This window comes from Eretmochelys imbricata, chromosome 7 (genome assembly GCF_965152235.1).
Source record: "Eretmochelys imbricata isolate rEreImb1 chromosome 7, rEreImb1.hap1, whole genome shotgun sequence".
Lineage (NCBI taxonomy): Eukaryota > Metazoa > Chordata > Testudines > Cheloniidae > Eretmochelys > Eretmochelys imbricata.
This window is the reverse complement of record NC_135578.1, coordinates 61,510,687-61,526,890: the sequence shown is the minus strand read 5'-3', so window position 1 is coordinate 61,526,890 and position 16,204 is coordinate 61,510,687. Positions and strand designations below refer to the sequence as shown.

At 41.4% G+C, this 16,204-nt stretch overlaps 1 protein-coding gene across 2 annotated transcripts in view; it reads right to left on the bottom strand.

Annotated features, from left to right (window-relative positions):
* Positions 1-811: 811 nt before the first annotated feature.
* Positions 812-16,204, bottom strand: part of VCL (vinculin) — a 108,706-nt gene continuing 93,313 nt past the window's right edge. Inside the window, exons 19-22 of one of the 2 annotated variants that reach the window (XM_077820914.1) lie at positions 11,697-11,909; positions 8,668-8,871; positions 7,582-7,686; positions 812-3,509 (exon numbers count right to left, since the gene is read on the bottom strand). In XM_077820914.1, the coding sequence (XP_077677040.1) occupies positions 3,363-3,509; positions 7,582-7,686; positions 8,668-8,871; positions 11,697-11,909 (669 nt within the window). In that variant the 3' untranslated portion in view covers positions 812-3,362. The remainder of the gene's footprint in view (positions 3,510-7,581; positions 7,687-8,667; positions 8,872-11,696; positions 11,910-16,204) is intronic. The other variant, XM_077820913.1, reaches the window with a different exon arrangement.

The following is a 16,204-nucleotide window of genomic DNA, read 5'->3' as shown; positions in this document are numbered from 1 at the left end:
GTGTGCACCCAGAAACTGCTTGATCATAGGGTTCAAGCAGGACTTAGCACTTCTGAATGCTGGCTGATGAATCTTGCCCATATGGTCAGGGCTTAGCTGATTGCCATATTTGAGGTCAGGAAGGAATTTTTCTCCAGGGCAGATTGGAAGAGGCCCTGGAGGTTTTTTGCCTTCCGCTGTAGCATGGGGCACAGGTCACTTGCTGGAGGATTCTCTCCTCCTTGCAGTCTTTAAACCATGATTTGAGGACTTCAATAGCACAGACATAGGTGAGAGGTTTTTTGCAGGAGTGGTGGGTGAAATTCTGTGGCCTGCGTTGTGCAGGAGGTCAGACTAGATGATCATAATGGTCCCTTCTGACCTAAATATCTATGAATCTATTAACTATTTCCTGTATGGGCACCAGAAATTTGTCCTACAAGGTAAGTGAACAGTCTGCACAAAGTACCAAAACATTTAACCTCCCCCACCCCTCATTGCAATGCTTTTTTCACTTTGTACGACAAATAATAGTTATGTCAGAGTCCTCCATGTATTAAACTCATAAGTGTTGACTCTTTCAGATAACTTGTACCAAATCAGAGCCAGAAGCCCACGTAACTGATAGAAAGATAGAATCACTACTCCTATTCTGAATGTATAGAAATTGTTAGGTTACCTATTTAAGCACATTGGGGGTGCATAACTATTACTCAACATACAATTGTTTTATAACTTTTTAGAAAATAATTAACCCTCTAAATTCATATTTCTGGTGTGCTGACTTATGTTCTTTCTGCAATTAAAGAACATTCTTACTATTCAGTCCCTGTAAATGTTCATAAAGTCACATTTATACAAATGCATTTTTATTTTGTTTTAACAGAACAAAAAGAAAAGGTTGAAAATATTAGACTATACAACAAATTTTGATTTATAAACAAAGTATTAGTGGTAAAACATTTCTAACCAACATTCAAGGTCTTTAAAATTTTGCTTCATTTTAGGTCTGAAGACCAATAGTCTTCAAGAAAGCACAAATTGCATAAGGTGTACAGTATTTGAGATCCTACAAAACAGTTTAAGAACTAATAGCAAACATTCTGAAGAAATATCAAAGGCAAACATGATTCATAACTTTCCCGAACATTCCTTAATAAAACAAAAAGTGATCTTTGGCATAAACAATCATGTATTAAAGGCATTAGTAATATTGCATTAATATCAGTCAAGCAACTAGACAGTGATGCTAAAAATCTCAGAGTACGTCTACACAGCAACTAGACGCTTGCGGCTGGCCAGTGCCAGCAAAGTTGGGCTCAGGGGACTCACCTCCCAGGGTCCTGAGCCCAAGCTACAGCCCAAGCCCAGAAGTCTACACAGCAACAAAACAGCCCTGCAGCCCAAGCCCTGTGAGCCCAAGTTGGTTGGAATAGGCCAGTCGTGGGCATCTAGTTACTGTGTAGATGTACCCACAGAGAAGCTTGAACTATTTTGAAAGCAAATACAGGAAGACTATTCTGAAGACCCTCAAGAGTCCCCTCCTATTCAGTGTTTACTATTAAATAGAAATGACTACATTACATAGTGTTAAGGGTCCAATATAAGCCAACCAAAGGCAAGACATTCTGCTTAAGGCTCTGTCCCACTCCTTCATCCTTCCTGGTGTGGGTAGTTATTGGAGGAGTCTGAGAAAAGACCCTAAGTACCATGTATTTGGCATTATCAGGAGAGAAGGAGTGAATTAAGGATGAACAAGGGCTCTCTCTTGCTAAAATCAGTTTGAGGCAGATTATTATAATGTAGTTTAAATATGTAATTTCCCTTTTTGATAACCATGCAGGCGAGAGAAGAACGAAGTGTAGAGTAACTGTTGTCTGACGCTGTACTGCACAGCTTGCCTTTGCTGTTACTGTGTGTCTGATCAACGGGCAGCAACAGCACATTAACAAAGGTGGCTTGAGCATGATCATTGTGACAATCCGTACCGAACGGAAACTAAGGAGCCATTATGATGTCAATGCTGGCGTACATAATCAAGTTAGCAAAGGTTTTTGCACACAAAGGCCGTTTCTAAAATTTTAGCAATCTAATTACTTTTCATTTTAAATGCCAAAAAATATTATTGAACAGCTATCATAAGCATGTTAAAAATGAAGGCATGTAAGAAGTATGGAAGTACAAAAACCATCCCAAGTCTGTTTTCTTAACACGATTGGAAAAAAATAATTTATCTAATTCCGTTAATTGCTACTAAGCTTTAAATGTGTATATAGAATTTCAGTCTAGAAATCATTTTCATGGCTCATTAAAGTTATCTGAACAACAGATTTACATTAGGAACACCAACAGACTCCATAAATTGAGTGCCTCTACTTTCCCACATGCTCCATCATTAGAATGAAGGGCAGTGAGGCACAAGCATCATTAAACAGTGTAATTTTCCCCTAAAACAACTCTGAAGGAAGTGTGTAGAGGTGGAGTGTGGGTGTGCCAGGTTTCGAAGAAAAGGAGATGGAGCTTGATTGTGTTCTATCTGAGCATTTTTTTTCATACAAAAAGTTGCTTTGAACATGATTGACTGACTAATGCAGCTAACTCAATGGATTCCAAATTTTTACTGGGGGGCAGGGATGGGAGTCTGTGCTTTTCTAAGGCCTCTGAAACTTGAACAGTCAAGCTGTCATCATTTGTGACGAACATCCATCGCCAACCATTTTAGTATAGCACAAGAATGCAGATTCTGGAATCACTACAGGTGGCAATGGGAAGTAAAGAAGACAGCTCAGTATTTCCTGACCTAGGATATCATTGCCAGACAAAGTAACCGCAGCATAAGAGACTATTTTAGCAATGTGATTTCCCCCTCCCCCAAAAAAGAGGGGTCACTTCTGATGTAAATGAACTTCACTACATATACCTTGTAACACTTTTGTGGTGTGAGAACAGCTAACTGAAAATGTCATTAAAACAATTCACCTTTTCAGTGTCATTGATTGTCTCCCCAAAATAGCTAAGTAACACGGTTAGTATTCCAGACCTCCAGTTCAAGCTTGAGCAAAGTCCATGTGTCATACCACCATATGGAAACTACTGAAATATACAGTGCATAAATGAGAAGTGTGTCTCTGGGATTACAGAATTAATGAAAAGAGAGAATCTTCAAAACCAAAAAGAATAAAAATTGTCAATGTGTCGGAAGCAATTCTGAGATGCTTTCCGAAGATGTTTAAATGCATATTTTTATAATTAATGCCCTTACAATGGGGCATTAGCATAAGCTAATTTTAAGCTCATGTTAACAGCACATTTTGCTGTTAAAAAATTCTCTTCTGCTTCAAAAAGGCTTTTTATGTTTCAGAAGATTGTTATTTGGCAGTTGTTTACTGATACCAAGGAGTCTTTCTAACCCAGCGAAGAGTGAATCCAGCATCTGTTCTAATCTTAATAGACGCTGCTTCTGCTTCTCTCACAGTCTCCTTTACAGATTGCATAAGGTTCTGGGCATTGTGAACCAACATCTCAGTAGCCTGCGGACAAAGGAAAGGTGTTATTCTTTCAAGTTCTTAAATATCCATAGTGGTAAAACAGTGTTCACATTCAGATGAGCAATTGTTTAACACAGAAGCATAAAATCCCACCCTGCCTGGGGCCTCACAACAGGAACATGATGTTACGTCATTCTCGCTAATGTATGTTTCATGATAGTCAAATGTAAAAAATGACCTGTTCCATAACTGGGAAGGCTACCCCCTCACTCCAAGTAGCAAGTGATTCTCTCATTCACAAGAATGAGAGGTTACACACCTTATGCCGTAACTGGAGTTCTCTGAGACATGTCCCCTTATGGGTGCTCCACTTCAAGTGTGCCTGTGACCTGCAACTTTGACAGATTTTTGGTAAGGATGCCTATTCAGCCTGTGCATGCACCCCACATATACTTGTGCCCCGTACCAAGGTTACATAGGGCTATGTGGATGTACCACCCTCAGTTCCTTCACCACCACCAATTCCCACAAGCGAGACTCCGAAGCAGAGGGAAAGGAGGGTGGGTAATAGAGCATTCACAGGGACACACATCTCGAAGAACTCCAGTTATTGCACAAGTAGTAACTTCTCTTCTGTGGATGCTCAACTTCAGGTGACTCCAAAGGTGTCCTAAGAAGGTGGATGGTTCAGACCAGAGTCCAAAACAGAAAAAAGAACTGACCTGCCTAGCTGTAGGCACCATGGCATAAATGTTGAGAAAACACACACACACAGAGGACCATATTGTCATTCTATAGATCTCTGCAATTGGTACATCCTTAAGTAAGGCTATAGACACAGTTAGTGTTCTTGTCGAACGTGATATCACTCTTGAAGTGGGCTGAACAAATCTTAATACAACTGGAGATCCTCTCTGATAACCTGTTTTGAAACTGCCGAACCCTCGTTTCTGTCCGCAATGGATACAAATAGTCTAGGAGATCTTCTAAATGGTTTGGAGCTGAGTGAGAACACAGAAACTCTGGTTCCATGGCAGGGACATAATATTTTCCCTCCGCCCTCTTGCAGGTAGGAAGTGCTGTACCTAGTGTTTGCCGAACAGTCTTAGCAGGCTCCATAAGAGCTTCATTGCCTCGAATGGTGAGCCTCACAGATGTCAAAGTTTGCAAGATATCCAGGAGTTTATGGTGAGACACCTGAAATACCTTAAAGAGAATCCGCAGCATGCCCGCAATTCACTTCATCAGTTCTTGAAACTGCCTGAAGTCATCTGCCATAGGAGGAGGTGGAGGCATCACAGCTTCATCAGGTGATGAGGAAGAAATATTACTAAGAGGAGTCATCTCCTTATCCCCCTTTGTTTTCTGCTCCTCACAGGTCTCTTCCTCTGGCATAGGTGGTAGAATAGGAGGTTTGGGAGAATGGGCCCTTTCCTGCTCCCTCCTGTGGTGTGACAATTTCTTTGTAAATTGTTGACAAGAGAATGCCCACAGGACGCAATGAAGCCATGGATGGGGGCCAAATAGCATAGGTGGAGGCGTCCATGTGTGTTCCTGCCATGTGGGTGTCACCTGAGGTTTATTCTCCTGTATTAAGTCAGTGGAGGAGGGACAGCGATGTGTCCTAGACTCGACTGGGGAACCCTGCACTGATATCTAAGAGTCGGAAATATCCTCTTCCATGTACTCCAACGCAGGGAAAGGGGTGGAGGGGCAGTGACACAGCTGTCCGGCTTGCAAAGATGATGAGGGTAAGTATGGTACTCTAGGCGATACAGGAGCTGGTGACCAAGAGAGTGTCTTGATGCTGACAAACCCCCCATGCTCATTAAGAGACAAGGCACTGGCTTCCAAGATACTAGCAGGTCTTTAGGGTACCTATGACCTTGTAGTACTGATGGTATAAAAGAGAGGGTTGAGCAAGAACCTGTGGAGGACGGCTCTTTACCCATGCAGCTGGTACCAAACATTTAACATAGGAGTGAGTCGACTCAGATTCCATTGGTACCACAGGTAGCCGAGCGGTCTTTGTTGACGTTCATGCTACCGGTACTCAGTGCTGCTCAGGGACAGGCTTAGAACTTTTTTCACCAGTGTCTCTGCCACTCTGGGTATGGGTACCTGAATTCAGTACCATGTCTGTCTTAGACAACTGCCTCCTATTCATCTTTGTGGTACCAGCATCACTCAAAGCCTACATGGAACTCCATTGGGACCCGAGGTCTCCGTAGTCGTCATCTGCATTGGTGATGAAGATTTTCTTGGAAATTTACTCCTTACCACTTTCTGCTTCGAGGCAGATGTTGAGGTTACCTCTATGAAGGACTTCTGCACCTTAGATGTACTAGTTGCTGCGGTGCCGCCTCTCTCTTTAAGGATCTCTGGTGACTGAGATCTTGATGTGAACAGGGCACTAATGGTACTGGAAGTCTGTGTGCACAGGGGTCCTCCACTCCTGGAGCTGAAGCTGGTTGTTAAGTTTGTGCCATCTGCGCGAGTTTTAACTTGATTTCCCTATTTTTTGTGGATCTCCCCTTGAAGGAAGTACAGATCTTGCACTTACTGGGGATGAGTCTACCTCCCAAATAGCAAACGCACACGGAGTGTCCATCATTGATGGCAAGCACCTCACCACAGGAGAGACACCTTCTGAATCCCAGCAAGCCTGGCATTCCTGCATAATATAACAAAGAGGACCCCTAGAAGGGAAAAAGCTCTTAACTGTTATCTAAGTCTACCTAGCAATAAAATGTTGGGGGGTTTTTTTAGTTAAAGGAAAAGGGGAAAAAAGGGAATTGTTCCAACAACTACATACACTATAAGGTAACTAACTAATTATCAAATACTATGGCAAACAGGCACACAGTAGACGTAGTCTCTGGCCAAAGGCGGCTGAGAAGGAACTGAGTCCTGTTGGCCTGTGCAGTCCCATATAGCCTCGGTGCAGGGCATGAGGGTGCATGCGCATGCCGAATGGGCGCGACTCCCAAAAATCCCTGATCCAAGGTGCAGGCACACCTGAAGAGCACATACAGGGACACTACTCAAAGAAGAGCAGCACTGGCTCCTGTTCCTCATGGCCTGCCTTTTGAAAAGCTGAGTGCAAGCTAATGCCTGAACACAAGCTGAACAGCTCACTATTCCTAACACATCCATCTACCAAACAAAAGCTCATGCTCAAATACATTGGTTAGTCTCTAAGGTGCCACAAGTCCTCCTTTTCTTTAGAGAACCTACAGGAATTCTAGACCAAAAACGTAACTAAATGTACCCAGAGTCATTGAAGGTAGCTGCAGAAGTCGAAGTTTCACAAAACAAAGATGCAGTTGCTGGTTAAGAAGCAGGGAGAGCTGAAACTAAAAAGGTTTTAAATGATTGCCCGCTTTAGTTACAGTATTCTTAAACTTGTATTCATTGGAAACCACCAGAGGGTGCTGATGAATAATCTCCTATGCCAAAAAAACAGCTCTACGTTTTTGTTTTGGACTGTGGATTGTTTTAAAACAAGAGGCAATATCAGGTTAGAAGCAAATTAAGTCTTCTCTATGACACAGAGCAATGTCCTATTGTTAACTGCAGAATATATACCAAGGTGTATTGAAATTAACACATTTACTGGACACTGGGTCAGATTTACTAACTCTCAGTATCTGGGACACATCTGATTATATATAGGACACAGAATATCAGGATTGGAAGGGACCTCAGGAGGTCATCTAGTCCAACCCCCTGCTCAAAGCAGGACCAAGCCCCAATTTTTGCCCTAGATTCCCTAAATGGCCCCCTCAAGGACTGAACTCACAACCCTGGATTTAGCAGGCCAATGCTCAAACCACTGAGCTATCCCTCCCCCCTCTGAGTAGCCAGAAGAAAAGATTGCAGCATCTCACCAAGCGGATAGGAGGCACTCATGGGAGTCTAGATAATACTTAGTCCTGCCTCAGTGCATGGGACTAGACTAGATGACCTATCAAGGTCCCTTCCAGTCCTATGATCCCATGATTACTCTTGAAAGAGGAGGCTTTGACCTGACCTGACACACACACCTGACCTCCCTCTCCCGCATCAGTGAGCAAGCAGGAGTTTACATTAAAATCAATTATGCAGCTCTTACCTGTTCTGACTCCTCATCACTGATGTTTGTCCTGCCCAACATGGTAGCTTTAACAGTGGAGAGGATTTTGAGTTGGGTGCTGATGGTTGGGATTCGCTCACACACCTAAGAAGTTGGGAAGGTGCATCATTTTAGTTTTTAAACTCGAAACAATTGATATCCCATTTTTAAAGTAAAACTAAGATTTTGCTTCACTCTACAGCAGTTTCTCTTTGCTGATGGCTCAGGTACAAGCATACAATGTACATGTAAACTTCAAGGGTACCTTGCATGATGTCACTGAAGACATGTTTATATGAACACTTACTGCACGGCAAGTTGGGTTGGAAATCTACAGCGCTCCAGCATGTTATGCACTAACTCACCATGTGGACCCTGCTGCCGCACACTGAAAGTTCCCTAGAGCGCGTTGATGTACTGTGGTTTTAAACAGCACAACGTCAAAGTGCACACAGGATCTTTTAGCAAGCAGCAGCAGGAACCACCCGGACAGTTAGTACGCAGCACCCTGGAGTGCTGTAGATTTAGATTTGCTGTGCCCTAAGTGTTCTTGTAGACATGACCTAAGGCACTGCAATTTAATTCCCATTCCTTCCTGATAAGCTTGGGTGACCATTCTAGCAATTCGCTAAAGCAGAATTCACTTTTCCTTTGCCCAGTATTCCTTCAAGAGTCTGTTTCATCAGGAATGGAGGATGGGATTCGGGGATGTATTGGTTTATGCTATTGCCAATACCCTATGACTTGATAAGGCTGACTATGTGGATGGCCAAGGTGATATAGACATTGCTAGACTGGTCTCTTGACATTCATGGAATTTTCAAAGGCTCTCTTACAGGACACTGACATGTCTTCTCCCATCTGAATAAAAGGACCTGAAGTCACAAAGTGGGAGTTGAAGAAAATCAACATTTCACATACTTGGGCCTCAAGACTCACAAAAGCTGGGATAGAGAGCCAAGGGGATCCACAGGTGATTCTCAGCCAAAAATAAACTCACTTTCCAGCCTTGAGCCATACTGAAGGAGCAGAACTCAGGAAGGAAAGTGGTATGTGCATTATTTTAAAGTCAGCCCAGGTTATTACCTGCAAGAGGTTTGTTCGAATGCGCTTGTCGGTGCACTGCTTTGCCACCTCCTTAGCCAATCGAGTCACTTCATCTGACGCTTTTGCGATATCCTTGGCACACTGAATAAGGGCACGCTTGTTTCCACTGACACCTCTCACTAGGCGGGACATCTCTGCCATCAGCAGAGCCATTCGCTTCGCAGCAGCAATTATATCATTACCCTGCAGGGAACAAATATAACAATGAATGTTAGACATGGCAGTGTTAGGCCAGCAGTCACAAAAAATTACATATATAATATAATTACACCTGAACTATAATCCACACTCACTAGCAAACCCTTTCATTAAGTCAAGGAAGAACAATTCAAGTCTATTGAAAAAGATTCTTCATAAAGAGCACTGAAGATTTGTACAAATGTCTGTGAAATACTTTCCCCTCCAACACTCAATGAAAAAGTTTCAAAACTGGAGAAAAAAAAAAAAAAAGATGACCAAAATGTTAGTTTGTCCATGGAAGTGGAAGTGACGAGGCTGCTGCCTGGATTTTAAGAACAAGTGTGTTCAAGTGTTATAGACATACTAGATTTCCCCAATAAAAGCAGCATTACTGAAAACACAAGTGCCAATTAAAAAAAAGTAAGTTAAATCAAACAGTACCAATTCTCTGAACAAAAGAACATAAGAACGGCCATACTGGATCAGACCAAAGGCCCACCAAGCCCAGTATCCTGTCCTCTGACAGTGGCCAATGGCAGGTGCCCCAAAGGGAATGAACAGACAGGTTATCATCAAGTGATCCATGGCCTGTCACCCAATCCCAGCTTCTGGCAAACAGAGGCTAGGGACACCATTCCTGCCCATCCTGGCTAATAGCCACTGATGGCCCTATCTTCCATGAATCTATCTAGTTCCCTTTTGAACCTCGTTATAGTATTGGCCTTCACAACACCCTCTGGCAAGGAGTTCCAGAGACTGGCAATGCGTTGCATGAAAAAATACTCTCTTGTGTTTGTTTTAAACCTGCTACCTATTAATTTCATTTGGTGGCCCCTTGTTCTCGTATTATAAGAAGGAGGAAATAACACTTCCTTATTTACTTTCTCTATACCACTCATGATTTTATAGACCTCTATCATATCCCCCTTTAGTCGCCTCTTTTCCAAGCTGAATAATCCCAGTCTTATTAATCTCTCCTCATCCGGAAGCTGTTCCATACCCCTAATCATTTTTGTTGCCCTTTTCTGAACCTTTTCCAATTCCAATATATCTTTTTTGAGATGGGACAACCACATCTGCATGCAGTATTCAAGGTGTGGGCGTACCATGGATTTATGCAGAGGCAATAGGGTATTTTCTGTCTTATTATCTATCCCTTTCTTGATGAGTCCCAACATTCTGTTTGCTTTTTTGACTGCACTGCACATTGAGTGGATGATTTCAGAGAACTATCCACAATGACTCCAAGATCTCTTTCTTGAGTGGTAACAGCTAATTTAGAACCCATCATTGTAAATGTATAGTTAGGATTATGTTTTCCAATGTGCACTACTTTGTATTTACCAACATTAAATTTCATCTGCCAGTTTGTTGCCCAGTTTTGTGAGATTCTTTTGTAGCTCTTCACAGTCTGCCTGGGACTTAACTATCTTGAGTCGTTTTGTGTCATCTGCAAATTTTGCCATCTCACTGTTTACCCCTTTTTCCAGATCGTTCATGAATATGTTGAATAGGACTGGCCCAGTACAGATCCCTAGGGCACACCACTATTTACCGCTCTCCATTCTGAAAACTGACCATGTATTCCCACCCTTTGTTTCCTATCTTTTAACCAGTTACCAATCCATGAGAGAACCTTCCCTCGTATCCCGTGACTGCTTACTTTGCTTAAGAGCCTTTGGCGAGGGCCCTTGTCAAAGGCTTTCTGAAAATCTCAACACACTATATCCACTGGATCTCCTTTGTCCGCATGCTTGTTGACCCCCTCAAAGAATTCTAGTAGACTAGTGAGGCCTGATTTCCCTTGTCAAAAACTATGTTAGCTATTTCCCAACCAATTATGTCCATCTCTGTGTCTGACAATTCTGTTCTTTACGGTAGTTTCAACCAGCCTGCCCGGTCCTGCCGTTTTCAATCTGTTAAAGAAAGCGGTGAAGAACAGGCAACTTTTCCATTCATTCGTAAAGAGGGATAAAGGAGCTCGGAATATTCAACAACATCATTTGTGAAACCCTCTGTTTATCTAGCACTAGGGCAGGAATATTTTTGAAAGCCCTTTCTATTAAAAATGAATGACTGACCACATATGACACACACAAACTCACTGGAGAGCAACAACCTTACATATCTTGAAGCACGCCGGTTCCATGATGAAGTAAGTGACCAGCCTTGCAAAAACTTTTTTGTGTTTAGACACAAGAGAGTACTTGTAAATGTCTGAACTCCAGCTTTGCTCTCCATTGGTACCATATAAACAGTTTTGATCTCAGCAACTAATGCATTCAGTGCAGGTTCTTTAAAAGGAGTTCTCTTATCCAAGCCAGCATTTGCAGTACAGCCAAGTGCAAGTCAGCAGAAAGTCCTCCTTGATAACACTGCCATACAAAGCCATTCCTTGTCATACGGATTTTAGCTGAAGCCATTGATAGAGGCAAAGCACAATAGACATGTTAAATGACTTCTTGAATGACTTAGGTTCTGTTATTATCTGGAAGTCATTGAGAAACCAACCATGGCTTCACAGGTGATCAGAAAAATGTCTTTTACATTTTTAAATACTGCCATACGCAGAAAGATAGGAAGATGCAATCAAAGGGAAAAAAAGCCTTTTTATTCTAAAAAGTGACCCAAAAATCAAGCTGAAATCTGGCCTTGACAGACCTACCAAACTTGTGAAGCCACTCTCAATCCTTAAAATGAAGTGCAGGCAAAAGTTTATTCACTCAGACTCATGGGGCCCAGCAAGTATCAAGAGTGATGCAAATGTGTCAGCATTCCAAATGGCTGGATGCACACAGATCGGTTGCCAGTGGGAAACTGAGGAGTACCTTACTAGACCACTTGGTTGCTTCCCGATGCAGAGACTGAGCAGCGGCCAGAATGGGCTGGTTAACGGGCTGACTGGTTGGCATTAACAGCAGCTCAGGCTCGTAATCATCTTCAGTGTCAGAGGGGAGAGTGAATTCAACATCATCTGCATCCTCCTGCTCATCTACATCTACATCAGCCTCAGCGGCTTCATTAACCTCAGTCACATCAGGCTTTGAAGGTGGCAGGGAGATTGGAGAAACAGGGACAGTTAGTATTAGAAGCAGAATTTGGTAAAAGAGCTGAGCTGGTTTAGTAATCAAACAACCTCTTGGTCTATGAAAGGAAAATGAAAGCAATCCAAGGATCAGCAGAAAGGGGGCCAACCATTTCACCTGTGAACCAGAATTACTAAGAAGTTAAGGAGAGAAAAAGTTAGGATTATTTGAAAGATGTGGAAAGAAATATTGTTCAGATGAGTACACATGATTTATCTTATGCATTTCAAGGAAATCAGAATTTCAGAACAACATTTTCTGGCAAGACAATGGTGGTATAATTTGGTAATGGTGAAAACAAACTTTGTGGATGCGGTTTCACATAAGGATGTCTGGCTGGGATAAGAATAGGCTGAGGTAATATAGATTCCAGATACTGCTTTCTGTTCCCTTAGAGAGGTAAAGAAGAGAATTAACAACAGAGGAGTAGCAGGATTGGAAGTGAAGGGCTACCAGAGTACACAGAGAACAAAAAAGATTAAAGGGAAAGGAGCTCATTCTTGGAAATTAAGTTATTAGTGTTTGCTAACAGACTGAAAATGGACTTAGTAAAACAAAGCACTGTGAATACGAATGATTAGAGTACAAAGGGATTATGAAGAGAACTATATTGTTTTGCCATAATGTTGCAGTTATTACCTTTTCTGTGTGAAAAAATGATGATTTAAGCCGTTACAAATAATGGCTACAGTACAGAGTGTGGGGAGGAGATACGTAAGAAAACAACGTCACAGCATATTTTGCATGGCATGTTACCATAGCCAACACTTCCAGGACCATTGTATTATACAGAATTACTAATCACATTCTTCATACCAGACGAAGAGAATGAAACAAGCCAAACAATCCTTATCAAGAAGGTATGTATTTTCTAATGAGCCTTGTTTTTAAGGCAAGGCCTTTTATGGACAAAATCTACACCAGAAAAACACTGAAAGGGAAAAGCTACAATTTAAACTCAATAAGTGACTCATCTTAAAAAAAATCTTAGTCATGCAGAGCATCTTCCAGACATTACACAATATTAGCCCCTTTTGATTGATAGACTTTATAAAACTGGCAAACCCTAATGCCAAAGTTATCCTGATATAGATAATGCAGAGGCAGAAACTATGTATTTGGGAAACCTGACCCACATGGGCTTATGGACCCTCCATAAGACATTACAGAGGTGAGAGAATTCCTGGGTTTGCCCAGTCAAAAATGACATTTGTAAAAAGATTAAACTGGTAACTTTTGAGTCTTATAAAAACAGAGCAATGGAAAAGCCTGTTAAAAAGATATTAAGCATTCCTTCCCCTCCCCCGCCCATACAAAAAGTTATAAAAGCATCTGATTGTGAAAACACAAAAATGAAATACTGGCTTTGTGCACTGAGAGCCTGCCTCAGCCTGAAGTCCAGCAGGCTTGGGATGAGCTGGATCTTGTGTCTCATGATCTGTCAAGTCCCACACATCACGCTCAGTGCCTGCCATGCTAGATTATCTTCATAAGAGAAGGCCACCTCCTGTGGCTGCAGTGGAAAGTTAAAGACTCATCTTTTAAATAGCTTCTCTGAGGATCATTACTGCTCAAAAGAAAGCATTTTAAAACTGAACCCAGATTAAATCCAAGATGGTATCCATGATCTGCAGGGAAGAGCAGGGGCGGGGGATGCACACCATGAGACATTGCAATTTCCTGCAGTTGTACTCATGGGACCAGCTTGCTTTGCAGCTGATGCAACTTTAAAAGCATGAACGAAGGATGAAAGGTTAGACTTCAATTTCCTGGTTTGGTTGGTTTGAATCACTTTTCTTGAAAGGTTCTGAAAATATTGTTTTATAATCCAGAGACTTCAGAGTTGAGGCTCATGCTAAATATAGGAGAAGTTGTACATTTTATTTTTTTAAGCTGTACTGGTGTTTTGCTCTGGTAGGTAAATATTTTAGTAGGCATATTACTTAACATATAAACTACATATGGTAAACAAATATTTAAGTACTTATTGTATTTAATTGGATTGTCAGCTTTAAAATCCAAACCACAAAGCACTTTCTGAAAAGTGGAAATTATAACCCGTTGTTCCTCAAAATTACCTTTTAAGATGATTAACAAGATAAAGGAGTACTCCTTTTGGGATATAAACACACACAGGTAACAATAAACCCAGCAGAAAATATACTGAACTTCTCATGTAAAACACATTTCTAGTTGGAAAAGTGGCTCCAAAATGGATTTGCAGGGTTTCATGTTTATTACATCAATGATCCAGATCAATTTTCCTCATTTTACAAGTAAAGAGGCCTTTCCGACTCAGTGCTCCTAACTCATCAGGATCTGTTTTCTGGTTTACACATCATCCCAAACAATGGCAATTTTGCAGACCAAAATTCTGGCCTACAAGTTACACCTGTGGAAGCCCACACCTTCTGCCTAGAATGGGCTTTGTACAGCTGCAAACAAAGGCAGAATTTGTCTCTATAACTGTAACATAACTAAAAAATTACATTGATATACAAACCAGAATACTCCAGATGCTCAAAGCACCTGTCAATATAGCTAAGAGGAGGAAAGACATATTTTTGTCAGTATGTGTAAGTGTGACTGAATAAAAAGGAGTGAGGTGGTCCCATTTTTATACTGTCACTTTGACCATAAACCTTACAAACTTTAAAATAATTTCCACACAGTACATTTATACAGCTATTGTAGAAAAGCTCTCCCCAGAATTAACACAACCCAGCTCACAAGTGCTACAAGTTTCACTTTTCCTACATATGGAATTCTAATGCGCTGAGCATTAATCTCCCAATACAGTGCTAATTTTAACCCTTTAAATTGAATGATCTTTGACCCCAAAGTCATACAATGGCTTTTAATAATAAGGTGTCTGAACAAATAGTACCTTCCTAGAACACACAGCTCAAAGGGGTAGAGGTTTTTTTAAACAAAAATGATACATCTTCTAGAAACAGATGGCTCAGGAGGAGAAGAGTTCAATGAATGAGCTACCTACAGTCACCCAATCTAGCCTGACTGGTTGGTTTCTGTGATGTCTACCAGAACTACTTATAGTAGTTTTAACATAGCTGTCAGTTTCCTACCTTAAACGGGCAAAAAATATCCATGGTTCTGTGACACACTAACCAGCTTTGATGACCACAAACACAAAGTGAGCATGGAAGGCAAATCCATACTTACACAGAATGTAAGGTGCAGTATAGTAGCTCTCCACATAAGAATGACCTTGAGACAGCTGTTCTGCTATTCGATGTTTTGAAGGTAAAAAGCTTCTAATTTCTCCAGAGGCAATGATTCAAGAATAGATATCCAGTGGATGGGTATAAACATTCAAACAGAGTGGCTTCACTAATTCAGGGATGCTATAATCAAGAGCCGGTCTACTTCACAACAAGCTTGGCCTAATTCTGTGGCAATACTCTTGCATTCTGCAGCCACATTATAGCAGTGAGGAGATTCTGTGGTATCTTCCAACTGCATTTTCATATTTAATTTAAAAAAAACTAATTATAATTGTACCCTTTGTTTCATGTGATATTAAATTCCACATATTTTATTCTGCCCCTAACATTTACATTTTCAGCGCACTCCAGAACTTAGGGTATGTCTACAGAAGTGCAGCTGCAGCTACACTGCTGTAATGTAGACACTTCCCTTCTGTTGCTTCAGTGTGTTTATTCCAATTGCTGTAGTAAATCTATCCTCTCAAGAGGAAGTAGGTAGGCCAATGGAAGAATTCTTCCATCGAACTAGCTGCATGTACAGCGGGAGTTAGGTTGACCTAACTACATCACGCAGGGTGCAAAATTTTTCACAGCCCTGAGCAATGTAGTTAGGTCGACCTAAGTTCTAGGTGTAGAGCGGGGCTTAGCAGTACAAATGTATAAATTCTATTATAAAAGGGGGTCAGGAGAAAGCAGGAGGTTTTGCAGCTGTAGGGGAAAATAGGAGGTGGTTTCAGTATCTGAGAAGCTATGGAAGGCCGTCTGGGTTTGTGGGATAAGCACATTAATTTGGAGTGTAAACTAGTTCACTAGCATTTAACAATACTGCCACTGAAATCTGCATCATTAGTTTTCAAAATTAACACCCCATGGAGGCATATGGAGCACATCATGTCTCACAGAGCCATTTTTTAGGGATTTACACTCATCATTGCATTGACTCCTAGTCTGAGAAGTATACAATTTTTTCACAGCCATAAAGGTTGGAAAAATGAAAGCCTGTAATCTTCAGCATAATGCTGT